We start from the raw sequence: 20,605 nt of genomic DNA on the forward strand, positions 1-20,605 counted from the left end.
TGTTTATTTAAAACATGCTTAGATAGACCTCAGTGTCGTGTCTTGTCATGCACACCATGTATATGCAAATTGTGCCAATGTAAATGCCAGTGAATTCATGTTATTTATAAAGTACTGTACTGTTTTCTCAGCACTATCTCTTGTAAAATTAGTAGTGAAATGCATTGTTTTAAACACTGATAAAAAAAAAAGCTGTGACCACCTTTAGAACTGCCTCTGTATATTTGCATTGAATTTTGCTATTTATTTATATTTATGGTAACACTTTAGATTAGGGAACAAATATTCACTATTAACTATGAGTTTTTCCTCAATAAACTCCTAATTTGCTGCTTACGTATTAATAGTTAGTAAGGTAATTGTTAAATTTAGGTATGGGGTCGGGTTAAGGGATCTAGAATATGGTCATGCAGAATAAGGCATTAATATGTGCCTAATAAGTAGTAGGCCTACTAATAAACAGCCAAAAAGCTAGTAATATGCTAATAAGCTACTAGTTAATAGTGAGAATTGGTCCTTAAAATAAAGTGTTACCACATTTGTTTATTTAAAACATGCTCTCAACATCTGTGACCCGGGTGAATTCAACCCATGACCTTGATGTTGCGAGCATTATGCTCCAATAGCAATAGTTCCCTCTTGTGGCCTTAAAGACTATGATGAAATATTAAGACTAAGGCCATGATGAACCGTTATAAAGAAAAATGTCAAACGTGTACATATTCTAGATGTTTTGATCGCTTTCTTATTAATAGACGGGAGGTTGTACCTAAATACAATTCAGTTTGTGCTTAAAGACATTAAAGTGTGGTTTACATGTATGGATTTTACATTTTCCAGTAAACAAAAGTAGTTTAAGAAAAATTTTTTTATCATTAATATAAAAACCAAAAATAATCTATGCCTATAATATAACAAAAGACAGATGAAACATTCTTGACAATCAAAGCATTACTCCAAGACTGAAGAAATTACAAACTAAATGACATATTGTTTCATAACAAAGTTTCACAAAAAAAGGGTGTCAACGTTATATTTAAATTTAAAAAAAAAATGCTTGACATTGTAAAATAAATACATTGCATAAGAAAAATTAAACAGATGCCCCTAAAATCACTTTTATGGGCGTGAAATCTTGTATAAGGGTGTTGCAACAATGAAAAGCTTTCATTTTGATTGACAGGCAGAGCAGCCAATAGAATTCCAACATCTACACGAGTTGACCAATGTAAACAGTTGGGGGCGGGAGTTTTAAATTCCCGGTCATTGAGCCGCTGTTTTCAGTTGTTCGAGCTCAGTAACGACCAGTCTACTGAACATGTTTTCGATAAATTAGCAGAGAGGAGATTTTAATTTGTTTTCTATTTTTGATACTTATTCCATCGACGTTTTAAATGTAGTCTTAATCGAACAGCTCGTGCCTGCCTAACACTTTTCCACCAATAACGGGTATGTTGCTAGCGTGCTAGTTGTGTATGGTCTGAGATTCATCCATCTTAACAGTAACTTACCCACATTTATCATCATCTGTAATCTCATCTTCCTCTGTAGCCCTCAAAACCATGACGTACGATGACTTTATTATTCATGCGACTGATTTTATAGTGTTATTGTGTGACTATCCCTGCGTTGGCAGTCTTCTGGCAAATCTTCAGGGTTAGCAAGTCCTTCATCAGTTTTTAGCTGACATGCTGAGATGTTTAGTAGTTTGCAACTTATGTTGCATACTGATTCATGAATAAATGAGGTTACAGCCTCTATTTATCTATGATACAAAGAAATTCTGTCAAGTGTAAAGAAATAAGTGTCTCATTCATTGAAATGGTTCATGACCCAAATCCTGCCTGTGTCATGGCTGTGAAGTTGACATTTGTAATGGACAGCTCAGTGTGCGTTTGACATGAACAGCACTAAAATAATCACTGCAAGCCTTCATAGTGAAAACTGTCTGGTTGAAATGACTGTTTTGATCTGATAACACAATTTGATTATTCTCAATATATAGGCTTTGTTTTAATGCAAAGTATGTCTATATCTATCTACAGTATTTGTCTTTATATCTATGTGTAACATGGCTGTAATCAAGAGGTGCTAATAACAGCATGAACTGCATTGACTCTGTTGAACCCTGTGCAATGATTCCTTCAGACTGTCAGTGGCAAGCAATGGAGGTTGGCACAGTTGTGCAGGAAGAAATGACATTTCGAGGGGCTGAATATGCTGTCAAGGTCGAGATGGCAGAGCAGCTACTAATCATAGAGATTTCAGATGTTGTTACAGCAGCCCAGTGGAGAGGAGAGTTTGATCCTGCCTGTGAGTTGAGCTTTTAAAACTGATATATCGTTTTTGCTTACATGAAACGTTGTTTTATGTCATTACAACTTTTATTAATTTTTTTATAATTAGATATTGAGGACCTGACCCGGAAAACTGGGAATTTTAAACAGTTTCCAGTATTCTGCAGCATGCTCGAGTCTGCTGTCAACAAGGTGGGTCCAAAGAATAAAAGCCATACAAATCCGATTTAATATGGGGTCTTTTAACTTTCTTAATTTTTTTAAACAAAGAAAAGCTTCTCCTTTGTTGACAACAGTTGGTTTATAAGCGCTTCTCAAGTTCTCATTCCAAGTTTGGGAAGAGGGTTGTTTGTGTTTCCAAATGTCCATTATGAGGGCCTGTTTACACCTGGTCACTTCATGTGTTTTAACTAATCGTATAGCTATGTGATTTGTTAACACAATGGATATAAATCCAATCTTCAGTCCCCATGCTTTATCAGGGTTTCTACTGACATGAACAAGTTAAATTTAAGACTTTAAGACCTTTTTAATACCACCTTATATGAAATTTAAGACCTAAACCTGTAATGGAAATACACATTTTATTACATACATGTAATATTTAATGTTTAAATATAATCATTGAAATGGTTCATGACCCAAATCCTGCCTGTGTCATGGCTGTGAAGTTGACATTTGTAATGGACAGCTCAGTGTGCGTTTGACATGAACAGCACTAAAATAATCACTGCAAGCCTTCATAGTGAAAACTGTCTGGTTGAAATGACTGTTTTGATCTGATAACACAATTTGATTATTCTCAATATATAGGCTTTGTTTTAATGCAAAGTATGTCTATATCTATCTACAGTATTTGTCTTTATATCTATGTGTAACATGGCTGTAATCAAGAGGTGCTAATAACAGCATGAACTGCATTGACTCTGTTGAACCCTGTGCAATGATTCCTTCAGACTGTCAGTGGCAAGCAATGGAGGTTGGCACAGTTGTGCAGGAAGAAATGACATTTCGAGGGGCTGAATATGCTGTCAAGGTCGAGATGGCAGAGCGGCTACTAATCATAGAGATTTCAGATGTTGTTACAGCAGCCCAGTGGAGAGGAGAGTTTGATCCTGCCTGTGAGTTGAGCTTTTAAAACTGATATATCGTTTTTGCTTACATGAAATGTTGTTTTATGTCATTACAACTTTTATTAATTTTCTTATAATTAGATATTGAGGACCTGACCCGGAAAACTGGGAATTTTAAACAGTTTCCAGTATTCTGCAGCATGCTCGAGTCTGCTGTCAACAAGGTGGGTCCAAAGAATAAAAGCCATACAAATCCGATTTAATATGGGGTCTTTTAACTTTCTTAATTTTTTTAAACAAAGAAAAGCTTCTCCTTTGTTGACAACAGTTGGTTTATAAGCGCTTCTCAAGTTCTCATTCCAAGTTTGGGAAGAGGGTTGTTTGTGTTTCCAAATGTCCATTATGAGGGCCTGTTTACACCTGGTCACTTCATGTGTTTTAACTAATCGGATAGCTATGTGATTTGTTAACACAATGGATATAAATCCAATCTTCAGTCCCCATGCTTTATCAGGGTTTCTACTGACATGAACAAGTTAAATTTAAGACTTTAAGACCTTTTTAATACCACCTTATATGAAATTTAAGACCTAAACCTGTAATGGAAATACACATTTTATTACATACATGTAATATTTAATGTTTAAATATAAAAGAAAACAAAATATCATTGCTGTAATAAATTATATTTATTACTAAGATATACAGTGAACTTTTAATGTCAGCAGACAATATTCCATACAGAATATAAAATAAAATAACTGCATCACTGAGATTTTTGGTGGAGTAAACTATTTATTCTGAAGCAACCTCACATACTGTTGATACTGTGTCCCGGCCAGAGCGACGAGACAAAAACATGAAAACCCATTATAAACTAGGCATTTGTTGCATCCAGTGTGGACATAATTACTGATTATAATGACTTATACTGTCTTTTTACGCATTGCGTTGCATTGCATCGTGCCGCATAAACACAAAACCCTGTCTGCATTTGGGATAAGAGAAATGACAAACAACAAGTGCTACTCTACACTGCCCAAAACTCGCGTTTGAATCATCAGTGGCAAATGATAAAAGAAAATGTACTTACGTGAGTCAGAACTGCCGGCATTTTAGTCTAACGTTACTCTCCCAGGATCAGTAAACAGTTCTCCGTAAAATTTGCCGGCGATCCACAGCACTAAGTTGATGTATTTCCTCAGCGACCAGCACAGATCAGCTCCAGGCATGACGAAGTGGATATCGTCCTCTTTTGGAAGACCAAACTAAATAGTTTCGCTTTCACAATGAAACACACAGCGGCCTAGCGTGAGCTGAAGCCGGGCAAGAGTGAGCTGATTTCCAATAAGTTTAAATTGATTTTTAACTTTTAAGGGCATTTTACCTTTATAAAGCCATTTTTTCTATAAGTGTACATTATCTATTGAGTAAAATTTTTACATTTAATCAGTGAATAAGGATAATGAGACATTTGGGCTGTTACCAAGCAAATGAAATCAGTATCAACAAAATTCATCTTTGCAATCCAGACATAAGCTGCACCTGAATTGGCATTTAGAAGTATTTACACACTGTTTAATGCATTTAACCTGCAGTTACAAATAGGGCTGCACGATAAATCGAAATGGAATCGAGATCGCGATTCGACAGAAGCTGCGATTGTCATGCGTATCTTTCAGTGAAGCACGGTTCTGTGATCAGCAGTAAATCTCTATCCAAAGGCCAGAGGGTGCTCTCACGCTGAAACTCCAAATACGCCTCGCAGAAGAAACCCAGAAAATGCCTATCGCTGTATCTGAATAAACAGAAGATTCAACTGCTTTCATTGATTCAACGTGACTAATAAACACGACTACAGCAATATACGGTTTATCTGAGTCTTTATTATTATAATTTTCATTAAAATAAAGTATATTTATAATGCAATGCATTTATCACTGCTTAAATACTATGAAATATGTTGCGTGCCTTATTCTGTGTAAGAAGCCACATCATCTCACAGAAGGATTTATTTCAAACACTCGACTGACGTTATGAAGTGAGTTTGGAGTAAAAATATGTTATTAAATGTGGTATTTTTACTATAGCATTTACTTCACAGAGCCGTAGCTCACTGAGAAGGTATGCAAACAGCTGTCATTATTGCGAACGATTTCTTCGATTTCATAATCGCGCAATAAAATCGTCTGTGATTTTTTTTTTTTCGTAACTTGTCAGTGAACTATGGCTATGTGTAGTAAATTCTGCACCATCTGAAAGTACGTAATGATGATTTCCTGCTGATTACAGAACCGGCATTACTATCAAAATGCGCATGACAATCGCATTCGATTAATCGTGCAGCCCTAGAAATGCATAAATAATTTCATATATTAAACATAAAAAAATTTAATACTGATTTTTGAAATTATTTAAAAAATGAAAAGATACTTTAAATGTGAAATTAAAACCGCCAGTCGGTGGCAGCAAGACACTGTTAATAAGTGAGTCATTGCGATTGTACCGAATCATTTAAATGGTTGATTCATTCAGGAACAAAACATTGTCATGTTACTCTAAGACGCAAAACAGTGCTGTGGCTTTGTTTGGAATTATTTTTGTTGGCGAAATAGTGCAAAAACAGGCAATATGGTGTCTAAAACGTAAGTCTTTTAATAAAACATCTAGTTTATTGAACTGTTGTAAAAAAATCTATATTACATTTGTATATGGTAATTTTTGGAGAAAAAAGGCACTCTTCCATGTGAAATTGATTAACTATATGAAGTGGTATAAGTATACACATTTTCTGCCCCCATGTCTTGAATTTGTGATCATTCTATTTGTATTTTAATCATGTATTTTAATAGACTGAATCATGCAGTGAAAGAGCGCACTGTAAATGTGCACTAGACCTCACGTAATGCACTCTGTAGATGTTTTGAATGGGTTTTTTTGCGTAGTGAGAATATTGAGCAAAATAGCTCACTTGTCATGGTGTTACTTAACTATATCATGTTATGAATAAACTAAACATTCAGAATTTTTAACCTCAATGTATTTCTTCTGAGTTTATGTGTACTGTTACGCTCATTTATTATGAAGACTCTCACAAAGAGACAAAAGCGACTTGCAGTGCATTCAGGCTATACATTTTTTTTATCAGTATGTGTGTTCCCTGGGAATTGAACCCACGACCTTTGCGCTGCTAACGCAATGCTCTACCACTGAGACCCTGTTTATGCAAATTAACAGAGTTCAAGCAACAGATACGCACTGCATATGTTTTATTTGTTTATTATATTTATATTTATTTCCTTTGATTTTAAGTCAATTTTGCTGTTTCAGTTTTATTTTAATTAATTTGCCCTTGATTTATTTACAAAAGAAAAAATGGCGAAGTGATTAACCAGTCTTTTATGTTAATAATAACATTTAAAAAAAATCTTATTTTTTTATTATTTTACTTATTTTTCTTTAATTATCTTTTGCAGTCCAGTGAATCAGTGACCCTTGACCTCTTGACCTATTCTGATCTCGAGCTTCTGCGGAACAGAAAGGCAGGTGTTGTTGGCCGACCTCGTGCTCAGCCACAGTCTCCTGCCCTCAGTGCTAAACGATACCTCATCCTCATCTACACTGTGGAGTTTGACAGGTCTGTGTAGTTTTGATCACTCTGTCTGTTTTAACCAGCTCTTAAATGGGTCAGTTTTTAAAGATTTTTATTTTTGTAGGATACACTATCCTCTTCCACTTCCATATCTGGGCAAACCTGATCCTGCAGAGCTTCAAAGAGAGATCAGAGCTCTGAGGGCCGAGCTGAAAACACTGGGACTGAGAGGAGACCACAAAGTATCAGACCAGGAAACACGCAAGCTCCGTGCGGAGTCAGTTTTTCGTAATGAAATATGTACTTAATGTTGATATCATTTTCAATGCTTTCAAAGAAAAAAATATAAAAAAACACCTTTTGCACACCTGGTTAGTTGCCGGCAGGTGCACAGGACAGTTGGCACAATAGAAGAAAGAAAATTCGTATACATTGTTGTACTTTATACATTTTCTTAAAGGGATAGTTCACCCAAAAATGATAATGCTGTCATTAATCACTCACCTTCATGTCATTCCGAACATGTAAGACCTCAGTTCATTTTCGGAACACAAATTAAGATATTTTTGATGAAATCCGAGAGCTCTCTGACCCTCCATAGACCACAAGGGTACTACCATGATCAAGGCACAGAAACGCAGTAAGGACATCGGTAAAATAGTCCCAAGTTCAACCATAATTTTATGAAGCTACGAGAATACTTTTTGTGCGCAAAGAAAACATAAAATAACGACTTAATTCAACAATTCGCCACCTCCGTGTCACCCTGGCTCCATTTTGGAGAGTACGTAAACAATGTATACTCATACTTTGATCTGAACGTAAACAACGAATGCCCGTGGTGCTGCTGACACAGAACATTCATGTGCTGTGCCTTGTTTACGTTCAGATTAAAGCACGCACATGCATTGTGATACTCTCCAAAATGGCGCCAGGGTGACATCGAATTGTTGAATAAAGTCGTTATTTTTGTTTTCTTTGAGCACAAAAAGTATTCTCGTAGCTTCGTAAAATTACGGTTAAACCACTGATGTCAAATGGAACATTTTACCGATGTCCTTACTGCGTTTCTGTACCTTGATCGTGGTAGTACCCTTGCTGTCTATAGGAAGGTCAGAAAGTGCTCAGATTTCATCAAAAATATCTTCAATTTTGTTCCGAAGATGAACGAAGGTCTTACGAGTTTGGAACAACATGAGGGTGAGTAATTAATGACAGAATTTTTCAGTTTTTTTCTTTTCATTTTTGGTCGAACTATCCTTTTAATAATTAAAGTAATAAAATATTTTACCCACAATGAGTAAAAAGTGAATGTTGTTTACAAATCATTTTCCTTCTGTTTTATCAGGTTGGCTTTGGTGAGAGATGAAAAGGAAGCCTTGGCCAAGGCTCTGGATCGTTTACAGATGGTAGGGGCTGGTTCTACTCCTGGGGCTCGTGGGCTCAGAGAGGCGGTGCGCAGCCTGGAGGAACAGCTGCTGAAGGAAAGGGCAAAAAGCCAGCGCTCTGCAAGCAAGAGGAGCCAAGAACAGCGCCTCCTTCTGGAACAGGTGTGTCTAAGCAGATTAATGTTGTATGGTCATGAGATTGACAAGCCGACAATGTAAAACACTTAAACATAGTTATGCACCCACTTAACTGTTCAAATTCACTCTTGTTGGTAGTTGGAGGAACTCCGAGCATCAGAGCGGGCTCTACGGATACGTGTTAAAAGTCTGACCACTGAGCTGGCCTTGTTAAGACGCGGGTGAGCTTAATTAATTGCCATCTTTGTCTTTTATTGCATGTGTTTTAATTTTTTGAGCACATGTTAATCATCTCATTCTTCCTATTTTGACAGTCGAGCGACGCCAGTCATGTCTGGCCGAAGTGGTCTCAGGGGTGATGGAGAGGTTCATCGGTCTTTATCCAGAGAGCGCAGTTTGACCCGTATGGGGGTAAGAACGCGCTCGGGGTCGAGGGAGAGGATGGAGGACAGGACTCGGAGGTCAGAGGAGAGAATTAGGAGGGCAGACTCTTCAGGGTCTCGGAATTGCATCACAAGACCCTCACCATCTCCAACAGGTGAAATCTGTGAAGACAATATCTTTATGATCAAAGTCAAGAAACAAAGGCAGAGGCCCTGTTCTTAGTCTTTTGATTCGAAGTCTTGTGTTCTCATGACAGGGTCGCGGGTGCCTCGGTTTGACCCTACGGCTTTCATTCAAGACCGACAACGACGCCAAAAAGAGGCCGAGATGAAGAAGTAAGACACTTTCACCTTTTCAGTTTGAAGTTTTTATCTTTTCTGTTGCTCTGCTGTTTTGTGTTTTATTTGTTGTCTCTTTTTCTACAAGCATTGCCCTGTCTGTGAGCAGGAATGCGGTTTACTTTGAAAGGTGTGAACTATATGCTCTTTTTGTCCCTTGCATGAATTCATTTTCTCAAACCGTTGATCCCACACCAGTGCAAGAAAAAAATTCTATGACTTCTGGGATCAGGCTGATAAGAGAATGGGAGTCTTGTGTCCGTTTGACTAGTTATAATCTGGTAGAATTTATTTGTAGGCAGCTGGACCCATTTCTTGCTTTCACAGATATACATGAGGTCTTCTTTTGTTCCCAACAGTCAGAGGAAGATTAGAAGGGACATGCTGGCTTCACCGTCTCTGATGGAAAGAGGGCGTTCACGCTCCAGGGAGCCCGTTCCTCAGCTGATGAGAGCAGGAAGTGCTGGCAGGAGGAGGAGTGTGTCTGTGGAGAGCAGGAGGAGTCGGTGCTCTTCAGAAGGATCAGTAGCCGAGTTTGAAGAGCTTGCTAAGCCTCTAAATAACAGGCAAGTCAATAAACAAAACAGGTTGCTTATCCAAGTACTGCTGGCCAGGTTAAATGTGATGTCAGCTGGCTGATTATTTATTTCAGGACACTTGGTTCATCAGATCAAATTTTGCCAAATAATATACTTTTACAGCATTTTTTGCAGTCTGCCTATAATAATATATTAGGATTTCTTGCACCCAAAAAGTTTAATTTTCATGACCATTTTCTACCCTCTATCTGAAACATAATTAAATCTGACCTGTTCGCTTTTATTCTGCAAGGATGCAATAAATTGACCAAAAGTGACCGGAAAAAAACTTTGTTACAATAACATAATACTGTATTTCAAATAAATGCTATTTTCTACTCAAAGAATCCTTAAAAATATATACTGTGCTTTCCACAAAAATTTTAAGCAGTACAAATGTTGGCAACATTGACAAAGTTTTTGAGCACTAAATCAGCATATTAGAATGATCATGTGACACTGAAGACTGAAAATTCAGCGTTGTATCACAAGAATACATTTTTTAACTTGTATATGTTTTAAAATAGTTGCTTTAAATTTGAATACTTTTTCAAAGTATTACTGTTTTACTGGTTTTGATCAAATAAACATTGCCTTGGTGAGCGTAAGCAACTTTCAATAACAAAAAAAAATCATGTTCTGTTTATTTTGAAAATTAGCTAGTTAATTTTTTAACTCATAGCAAATTAGACTCTGATATTATTGTTTTTTTTATATTTATTTGTTTATTTTTTGCAGAGGAAGGAAACTGGCATATAATGGTCCAGCTGTGGTGAGTAACAATGTAAAACATTTGGTTGTTTAGTTTTGTGAATATTAGGTCTCTGATCATTCTAATTGCTTTTTTCCATCTAGTCCAGAGGAAGACACATAAACAAAAAACCAATGTGTAGCACCCCGGCCCAAAGGATGAGAGCGGCAGGTACCACATAATTTCCTTTTGAATCATTTATTAGTATTATTATTTATGTATATGCGTCTGTAACCAATGGCATATACATGTAAGCCAAGTGTATTTTTCCTTCTCAGACGCATCTATTGACACGGGTGCTGACCTGTCAGAGATTGACGCTCGACTCCAGGCCCTGCAGGACTACATGCGGGACCTTGACACGGGACACTAATCTCGATGGATTCAGATGTCGATCAAGGCTTTTTGCACAAAGACTGAAACTGAAAACTTGGACAATCATTTCTTTCAAACACTGTGTACAGACGTGTCTGTATCGTAGTCATTCATACAAATGAGACTCGAATGCCGTTCATTTTCTTTATCCCTAATGTAACTTTTGGGCTTGACTCAAAATGCAGTTATGGTGGCTTTGTGAAGTGGGTTCTTGAGACTGTTGCCATATAAGACTTGAAGTAAACCAGAAGTGTCCAAAAGTATGACCTCAGGATATACCGTTTTTAACACATTCCTCTGTACATTTTATGAATTAGTGTTTGTTTGACCATTGTTATTGCTTTATATATATTTTAGTCTGTGTTTTATGTCCGTTTTAGATGCTCTCATATTTAGTTTTTGTGAGATACTGAAAAACAAAGCTTTTTTTTATATAAAAGGATTTTGCAGTTCATGTCTTCTTTACAGACACTTTGGAATTATATCACTGAGCATATTTGAATGCGATATGCTTTTTATTTATACAGGTTATTGTTCCTATAACAACTGATAAAGGATGGTATTAGCAATAGCAACACTACGGTTATAGATTTGATTCCAAGGTAGTGATAAAGTGGATGTCTTTATAAGTTGCCTAGTAAGCATCTGCCAAATGCATAAATGTACATGCTGCAGAGATCATGTCTTTTGGCATCTAACGTTTCTTCATTTGTGGCCATTTAATAATTTTTGCCATTTCTCACAAAGTCTGTCTTATTTTTAATGTGACCCCACCAAAATATTGTATGTAGAATATCAAATGCATTAAATTTGTCTTTAATTGTGGTAATGAGGCTAGAATTTTCAAACCTTTCTAGATATATAAAATGACACGATCATTGTAGATTATAGAATTTTTAGGGACATTGTGCATCAGTTTGACTAAAATGAAATGTTTGTTCGGGAATCAAACTTTGCTTTAATATTACAGTATGTCGAGATTTCAATTAAATGATGGCTTATGTTTCAGCCTGCTCTTCACACGATTGTTGTATGACTCCAGAACATCGTGTGGGCAGCTTTAATGAATTTTCCTTTTTTTACGACTTCACATCCTCAAACATCTCAAAATTGATTTTTGAGTGAGCTGTGCCTTTAAGTACTTTATCCAAATGCAACATGTTAAAGGCCTATTAAGAACAGCACATTATTTCATCCTGTACAGTTTTTTTAAACTGCGTTGTCAGCCACCGGTTAGGTGGCGCTGTAAATCTGATTTCATGAGTTTTGACCTGTTCATTTTTGGCTCTGTAGCTTTAAAGAAAAGTGGGCGGGGCAAATATGTGCAGTGCGTTAACGCAACGCTTTAACAACACGCCCATGCGTTGAGCAAATAATACATTTGAAACTACTGCTGAAAGACGCATCAACGTTGTTTGTGTACGTGAATATTTGTGGGTTCTTTAAATCTTTGAGGTGATTATTATTGTTTATTTTCAGGGGCTAAAAGAATGTGATCACGGCACCTTAGCGTTGAGAGTGGCCCAATATTGCTGTTATTCTGCAGCAGCGCGCGACGCGTCACGCAAGGTGCGGCAGTGCCCAGCGCGAGCCGGTTATGCGTTGGGTTTGGCCTTAATCTGGATAACCCCATCAACAACCTCAATGATCTTGTAGATATGAAGCAGGGTGATGACTAAAACGCCCGATACCCCGGTACCCTGCGCGGGTATGGGTGATATCCACCCCAGCCATCCTGAGGAGCCGGTGGAGCATCTCTCCAGACTCGCTCGCGTTGCTGTTCCTGAGCTGATTGTTACCTGCGAGCCGTGTGCCACTGAGTGTGGACCCTGCTCGGGCTCTCCTCACCCCGACGAGGAGTCTATCTGCTCGGACAGCGGGCTCAGCGGCTCTCCCGCCTCGTCCCTGGCGCTGAGAAAACTGTCCAACTCGTCCTCAACCGGCCTCTCGCCAGCGTCTTCTTTTGAGGAATGCGAAGAGGATTTAATGGGTTACGGCGAATATAATCAGTCTTCAGGTGAACCGCTCACGGTGAGAATCAAAACTAAGACAATCTATTTGAACTTGTGTCTATTTTATGTTACTAGCCGTTTTTTTATTTCTAGTAAGTAATCCAGTAGGAACCAGACTAGACCCATTTTCAGTTGACTTCTAGCTTCATTAGATATTCACTATATCTATTAGTCACTAGGCAGAGGTGCGAGTAATGTTCCTAGTACTTTACTACTTTAGCCTGCTTAAGTATTCTTTTGAGAAATGTGTACTTTACTAGAGTTGTTAAATTGAATGCTTGCACTTTCAAGCATTTAAAGTCTATTGAAAAAGTTAAGAAAAGTGTTTACTTTTATTTTTTAACGCCTAAGTAGAGTTAAATGTGGATACATTTTACTTTCATTCAAGTATTTTTGGCTAGGTACTTAGACATTTAATTGAGTAAAATGTTTGTCATAGTATCTATCCTTGAAATTAAATACAAATTCTCAGTATTTTTACACCCTTGTAAACTAATGTCATTTTTACAACTAATAGGTGCTGTATTCAAAGACTTGTTTTTATTTCAGCTTTACTAGTACATGTTTATTAGATACTTCTACCTATTTACATGAGACTAGTAAATTAGATACTGTTTTTGTTTTAATTGTCATATACAATGACTAGTCATATTGGCTACTTTATAGTTAAATCAAACTATTTGTAAAATTACTAGTAACATGCTGCTAAGTAGTCAGTAGTGTCTAATTAATCGTTACTAATGTCTGTTCAGTTAGTAGCCCGACTGGGGAACCTGTGAATAATACTAACTATACTGTACCTGGCTGCTATCACGATACAACTCCAAAACATGGTTTTGTTAACTAACAATAAACAATACATTTGTTACAGTATTTATTCATCTTTGTTAAGGTTAGGTAATACAAATACAACTGTTCATTGTTCGTTCTTGTGACCTCAGGTCTATTAAATAATATTAACAGAAATAATTAACAAACAGATACAATTAAATGTGGAAACAAACATTAACTAAGATTAATAAATGCTTTAGAAGTATTTTTCTTTGTTAGTTCTTGTTAACTGATGTATTTAACCAATGTTAACAAATAGAACCTTATTGTAAAATGTTAGTGAAACATTAAGTGATATTTAAGTGGAAACTATAGGTACCGTGGAAACTTTTTGATCGCAGGTGCATTGAACACAAGTGTGCACACAGGTGCATGCTGCAGATCGAAATAGGCCTATGCAGTTATTGAGTAATCCTCATTATAACTGATTAACATTATGGGCGTCAGGTCATAAGATCATTGTTTGTAAATGGAGGGAACAATTCCATAGGTTTTCCTAAACTACTTTTCTTCCTCTCGTGTTCTGATGGTACTGGAGTCAGAGATGTGTATAGAAGTGCATCTAAATAATACAAATGTCTCTTAAGACGGTGTTCAAGTGAAGGCTGAGCACCCAACATCATTGTGATAACAGTGAGTCACATGTAAACTCAATGAACATAAAATCAACAAGGAATATTCATCATTGCAACTATAAAGGTGCTTGAATATAATCTGCATTGTGCTGTTGTAGGAGTTAAACAGTCTCCAATCTTTTTGATGGTAATATTGAATGGGATTTGATTTTATGGATCATTAAGTGACGTGACATGTGGCCAAGTATGGTGACCCATACTCGGAATTAGTGCTCTGCATTTATCCCATCCAAAGTGTACACACACAGCAGTGAACACACACAAACCGTGAACACACACCCAGAGCAGTGGGCAGCCATTTATTTGCTGTGACGCCCGGGGAGCAGTTGGGGGTTCGGTGCCTTGCTCAAGGGCACCTCAGTCATGGTATTGAAGGTGGGAGAGAGCGCTGTACATTCACTCCGCCCACCTACAATCCCTGCCGGTACGAGACTCGAACCCACAACCGGTGGGTTATGAGTCCGACTCTCTAACCATTAGGCCACGACTTCTCCTAAAGTAAACACAGAGCGAGCCAGCCAGGATTTTCATCTTCATTAAGGTAAACTCACAATAAAGTGAGTAAATAGTCCATTGAAACTGAACTTATAATGTCAGCAGATGGATGCACCTCCAGCACTGTAAGGTGGTGGGCCTCTCCTGCTTTGTTCTGGAGAATCTCATTCTTGTCTGACTGGTTCACTACCCGTGAGTGAGTGAGTGTTTGAACTTTGAGAGCAGAGAGACCTGTACAGGTTTGGAGGTTAATTGGCTTCATACTGAGAGCTTACACTTGGATCTTTACTCTTGATAGACTCTGATTATCTCATTGTTCCTGTATGTTGTTATACCGCATACAGTCATGTGTTATAGACAGTGGCATAGGTTATTGTGTGCAGTAGGATGGAAAGGTTTATGATACGTCAGCTGGAGGGGTCTTGTTGACGTTTTTTTGCCAACATCAAAATGCTGAAAATGTGATGACAGTTATGAATTATTAATTCATGAAAAAATGTACGCTTGCCTCAAAAAATAAAAACCTTTTGAAGATAAAAAAAGATGTACACTCTCATCTCATGTACGTGAGTGGCCACACTGGCTCCTTCATTTTATCTGGCAGCAAAACAAGTGCCGTCTGTAAATGTTTCATGAACGTCCTTCTAAGATTAGCTATTTCTTAATCACAGCCACTTGGTATTGCTTGATGACTTTGTTTAGTCCGAGATTGTCGTCAATGATTTGCCACATGGGGAAAAACTCGACCTATGGTTAATAGAGGAGAGGGAGTTGCCCGTTAGAGTCTGAGGTTGACTGAATGCACTCGGTGCCCCAGTGCGGCTCACTGTATAGGAAAATGAGAACAAAAGAGAAGACAAGAAAAGTCTCTAGCAACAAACAACTCTGGACAGAACCATTGTGTACCGTGTGGCTGCTCTAGTCGTAGGGTATTAACTGACATATGAGTCTCATTCATCTGTTTGTTTCTTTCATATCTTCTCTTCAAAGACTGATCAATGGAAGAAGTCGAAGAATATGGTGAACTGGTCTCCACTTCCAGTGACGGTGAAAAAGCGCTCTCCCTGGGTGCAGGTGGTCGGCCATGCAGGTTTGCTTGTTCATCTTTATGTCTTTGGTGATACTTGGTCTTTTGTGATTTTTAATGTCTGAAAGCTCACATTTTCACATTTAAGCCTTGAAATTATTATTGTTGTATGGTTATTGTGAAACGTTTTTGTTGCTGTTTTGGGTGATTGACTTTTTTCTGAAAAAAAGGACCCTTTATTTCCTTTCTCAGCATGATTTTGTTTGGTCCTCTAGGAAACTTTAAGACGGGGAGTGATGGAAGGCTGCTGAAGAGGTACTGCGAGTGCGAGCAGCAGTGTTTTCTGCAGCTCATGAGCGACTCGCTGCGGCCCTTCGTTCCTGGATACTATGGCGTGACTCAGCGTGACGAGCAGGATTACAATCTCATGGATGACCTCCTCGCTGACTTCGACTCCCCCTGCATCATGGACTGCAAAATGGGGAGCCGGTGAGGATGTTGTGATTTGTGAATTCAGCAATTCGGTGTTTTTTTTTTTCTGTTTTTTTTTCTTGTCTAACTGGTACAAATTGCAGCTTATTTTAGCCAAGAACCTCTAGTCAAACAGGAAGAGACAATCTGACCAGCATGCAAAGCGACCAACCACAGTCTATTTTTGTTTAAAATGCGGTTTATGGGCAGGTGATGCCAAAATAATGCACTGACACGCTAAAAATATGTTTTAGTCATGGCACAGTTGTCTTTACAAATGACTACATGAAAACACCATTAGTAAATGATTTTTTTTGACAGAAATTGAATTTAAAGGAATAGTTCACCTTCAGTTGCTGGTCCCCATTGACTTGCATTTTTTCCCATACTATAGAAGTCAGTGGGGACCAGCAACTAAAGGTGAACTATCCCTTTAACATTTTAATTTAGCTGAAAACTGGACAATTTAGGTAAAATTGTGTAACTGAACTATGCTGTTCAGGTTGTTCTGATAATTTCAACCCGTCAAATTTTCCATGTTGCTACTCCAGCATCATTTTGGTCATAGTGCCTCCACACTGCTCATATATTTACCTTATCATGTTCTGTGCACAAAATAAACACTGACATGGTCTAAACGCATAATGGAAGAAGTGTTAATAACATATAGCTATTTTGGTCGATGATTTTGGCCCTTTTTCAGCTCAGTGTTTATAATAGGCAAAAATGATGGCGCATCTCTAGAAATTAAGAACATTTTTGTGTTTTAATCCAAAATATGAATAATTAATAACAAGTATTAATTTAAAAATGGAAAACAAAGTGGGATTTAAAATTTTGCTTATGAGTATCTAATTACAAAACTCTGAATATCTTTCAAAGATATGATGCCACAAACCTGACAAAATCTGCCAATTCCAACAACTTACTCTTCCTCATAAGTTATCAGCTGATAATTATAGATTTGGTTAACTTATCAGTATCTGTAGATATTGTATTGTATTGTATAGTTAATTGTTCATGCACATGTCCTTTTTCTTAAACATGTATATTACCTTTGCCAACATCTAACACTCACTTTCAAATCTTAAAATCAACATCTTTTTTTATCAAACAAAATAGTATTGAATTTTAAGATTAGCCATTTATTGTTTATCAGCCTCATGAAAATAATTAGCAGCATATCAGTATCCGACAGAATAAAAAAATCAGTGCATCTCTGCTCACAAGCACTTATTATCATCGTCAACTCAAATTTTTTTTTAAACACAGTTTCCAGCCAAACCGATAAAAACGGCTGGACTTCCGGAAATTGTGTTGCAATCAGGCATTCACACTGGAGCTTGTAAATTTCATCAGTGCTGTCATTATATGGACTCTGGGCTTTCTGTGGGTGTGGCATCTGTGGCTAAAACTATAATGCAGTAGACGGCAGTGTCCAAACAATAGTGGAGGAAATATGATCACTAATGCCAACAGCTCTGTTCATGCCATAATGGACCAGTCCTGTTATGCCAGTTCGATAATGTTTTCATACTAAATAATTATTCCTGTGGTAATGTTCACCTGTATACAAACACGCTTTTAGGACTTACCTTGAGGAAGAGTTGAGGAAGGCCTGCGAGAGTCCTCAGCCACGCAAAGACATGTATGAAAAAATGATAGCGGTGGACCCAGACGCCCCAACTGAGGAGGAGCGGGCCCAGCAGGCGGTTCTCAAAACCAGATACATGCAGTGGAGAGAAACCCTCAGCTCAACAGCCACGCTGGGCTTTCGCATCGAGGGCATCAAGGTAGACATGATTCAGGAACCCTCTGAATTTACACAGAGATCTTTATCTTACACTGATTGGAAATGCTTACTAGTGTCTTATGTTATGTACTTTTGGCCTTCTATATAATGTGGCCATATGGCCTTGCCATATTTGATCTGTCTTCAGAAATCATGTGGCACTTGTAACACTAACTTCAAGAGAACAAAGTACAAAGATGAGGTCATCCAAGCCCTGGAAGACTTTGTGGACAACAACATGCTAATCCTGGTATGAATTGGTGTTAGAACTGGGCAATATTTACAGTATTTATCAAATATTTTATATTATTAATTTATTGGTGTCTGTCAATATTGTTTATTTAATTGTTTGTGCATTTACGTTTAATCTTTAAAACTTTTAATCTAGTTAATTTAAACATTTATTTACAGTTCATCTGAAAAACCACGAATAATTCAATATTAAGTGTAATATTTTTTACTTACAATTGGATTTTTTCTGTACATTATAATTTTGTGATGCCTGAATTCACTTGCAGCTTTTAAAATGTTTGATGATTTTAGTTCTTTTGTTTAATTAATTTTAATATGGGCCATATTATTATTATTATTTATCAGCCACAAAATTAAAATAATTAGCAGCTTGTTGTATGCAACCGTATTTAAATATCAGCACAAATTGTGTGAACTGGGCAATATATCAAATTTTTACAATATATTTATTATTATTCATTTAAATTAAAATGTGTATTTATTTAAAGTGTTTATATATTGAAAATATAATTATTATTATCATGAAGACAAACTATTTGTTTCTTTGGAATAACATACTGATTTTTTTTGGTAAAAATGTGAGTAAATAAATGTAAATATATTGTTATATTTGTGCATGCAAGTAAAAATGAAATATTATTGAATTAAGTATGAGTATTAAGTATTATACTTAAAGTATTAAAGTATTTTATTCTATTTTACATCATGATTTTCAACATCTAGAATCTAGCTTTTAAAGGGGTCATATGATGCTGCTAAAAAGAACATTATGCATTTGGTGTAATGAAATGTGTTTATGCGGTTTAAGGTTCAAAAAACACATTATTTTCCACACACTGTACATTATTGTTTCTCCTCCATGCCCTGCCTTTCTGAAACGCATCGATTTTTACAAAGCTCATCGCTCTGAAAAGCAAGGTATGCTGTGATTGGCCATTTATCCAGTGCGTTGTGATTGGCTGAATACCTCAAGCGTGTGACGGAAATGTTACACCCTTTACCATACCTTACAGTCTTTGAGAGTCACACAGCGCCTTCACGACAGGGCGGCCGCAACAATACTACAGCGAGAATAAAAGTTACACCTTCTTTCTTTGCGTGAACATTTGGGCGGAGTTATGCAAATCTTCCCACATAGTGACGTAGATATGTGGGAGCGTGTTAGAACGAGACGTTTTAGGTAGGCGTGACTGACTCTTAACTTTTATAAAGAATATCTCTTTGGATTTGAGACTTTAGTCTTTGCAACTTTACAGATCTTCTTTATGCACCAAGAGTTTGTAACACTCCAAAGAGAAAGGAAAAATTGAAATCGCATCATATGACCCCTTTAATAAGGGCTCCTCTGCCTGTGCCTCTTTTAACCATTAATCCATTTAACTATTATGTAAACAAGTTAATTATTTGGCTCTTCCTGTTCACGCAGAGAAGCTACCAACAGCGCCTGAAGGAACTACGAGCTGTGCTGGAAAAATCTGATTTCTTCAAAGCACATGAGGTGACATGCATCTTCATTTTCCAAATCCACTTTGTTCTTCATTCTGCACTGCTGATGTTCAAATACAGGCTCTAATAAGAAAGGCCTTGCTGTGTGGTTTCCTGCAGGTGGTGGGCAGCTCCTTATTATTTGTCCATGATCTGACTGGCAAGGCTGGAATCTGGATGATAGACTTTGGAAAGACTGTGCCTATGCCGCCCCCTCTAAACCTGGACCATCGCAGCCCGTGGGTGGAGGGCAACAGAGAGGACGGGTACCTCTGGGGCCTGGACAATTTTATTGACATTCTGACCAACATGCTTCCGGAGAAATGAAAGGCAATGTGGATCTTCAGAATTGTCATTTTCTGCACAGACTGTTTGATTTCCCTGTTTTTTTCTACAAGGAGTATAGATGAAGGTAGGAGAGAATTAACTGATGGAATGGACTGACTGGCCTCAACATTTACTACAAGTGCTACTGATGAACATCTAAGCCTGTGAACTTACCTGCTGAAGCCCCTCGCTATGTCGTCGTTTTCGCTACTTTTGAAAAGCTGTATGTATTTTACACTGTAAATAGATTTTTATTTAAGCAGTTTGCTCTTAGGGGTTGATGAATAAAAGATTAGCAGATGAAAATCATTACAGTTGTGTTGATTTGATATGTTACAGATGCAGAAACAGCCATGCTTTTGAA

General features: G+C 37.3%; 2 protein-coding genes across 6 annotated transcripts; both read left to right on the top strand.

Moving 5' to 3' along the window:
• The first annotated feature begins 1,247 nt into the window (after positions 1-1,247).
• Positions 1,248-11,796, top strand: ccdc61 (coiled-coil domain containing 61). 5 transcript variants are annotated; one of them, XM_016277649.1, is made up of 14 exons: positions 1,248-1,449; positions 2,149-2,313; positions 2,407-2,489; positions 6,847-7,007; positions 7,087-7,239; positions 8,311-8,512; positions 8,627-8,709; positions 8,803-9,026; positions 9,129-9,207; positions 9,299-9,340; positions 9,570-9,776; positions 10,527-10,560; positions 10,644-10,710; positions 10,818-11,796. In XM_016277649.1, exons 2-14 carry the CDS (start codon positions 2,166-2,168, stop codon positions 10,910-10,912), a joined length of 1,578 nt encoding a protein of 525 aa, XP_016133135.1. In that variant the 5' UTR covers positions 1,248-1,449; positions 2,149-2,165; the 3' UTR covers positions 10,913-11,796. The 5 variants fall into 5 exon arrangements, with proteins under 5 accessions (XP_016133135.1, XP_016133137.1, XP_016133139.1 ...); XM_016277651.1 differs by lacking the exon at positions 9,299-9,340 and having other exon boundaries at positions 10,818-11,795; XM_016277650.1 differs by lacking the exons at positions 1,248-1,449; positions 2,149-2,313; positions 2,407-2,489 and adding exons at positions 3,257-3,418; positions 3,512-3,594.
• A 423-nt stretch (positions 11,797-12,219) lies between these two features.
• On the top strand, positions 12,220-20,269 carry LOC107589262 (inositol-trisphosphate 3-kinase C-like). The gene is made up of 7 exons (XM_016277655.1): positions 12,220-12,945; positions 15,878-15,977; positions 16,190-16,403; positions 17,974-18,178; positions 18,326-18,427; positions 19,856-19,927; positions 20,035-20,269. Exons 1-7 carry the CDS (start codon positions 12,586-12,588, stop codon positions 20,239-20,241), a joined length of 1,260 nt encoding a protein of 419 aa, XP_016133141.1. The 5' UTR covers positions 12,220-12,585; the 3' UTR covers positions 20,242-20,269.
• Positions 20,270-20,605: the final 336 nt, after the last annotated feature.

This window comes from Sinocyclocheilus grahami, unplaced genomic scaffold (assembly GCF_001515645.1).
Source record: "Sinocyclocheilus grahami isolate Dianchi unplaced genomic scaffold, SAMN03320097.WGS_v1.1 scaffold114.1, whole genome shotgun sequence".
In the NCBI taxonomy this organism is placed as follows: Eukaryota; Metazoa; Chordata; class Actinopteri; order Cypriniformes; family Cyprinidae; genus Sinocyclocheilus; species Sinocyclocheilus grahami.

Coding starts and splice junctions, on each gene's coding strand:
- LOC107589262 (XM_016277655.1), top strand. CDS start 12,586: ATGACTAAAACGCCCGATACCCCGGTACCCTGCGCGGGTATGGGTGAT. Junction 15,978..16,189: donor GCAGGTGGTCGGCCATGCAG/GTTTGCTTGTTC, acceptor TTGGTCCTCTAG/GAAACTTTAAGACGGGGAGT. Junction 18,428..19,855: donor ACAACAACATGCTAATCCTG/GTATGAATTGGT, acceptor CTGTTCACGCAG/AGAAGCTACCAACAGCGCCT.
- ccdc61 (XM_016277649.1), top strand. CDS start 2,166: ATGGAGGTTGGCACAGTTGTGCAGGAAGAAATGACATTTCGAGGGGCT. Junction 9,208..9,298: donor AAAGAGGCCGAGATGAAGAA/GTAAGACACTTT, acceptor TTTTTCTACAAG/CATTGCCCTGTCTGTGAGCA. Junction 10,561..10,643: donor CATATAATGGTCCAGCTGTG/GTGAGTAACAAT, acceptor TTTTCCATCTAG/TCCAGAGGAAGACACATAAA.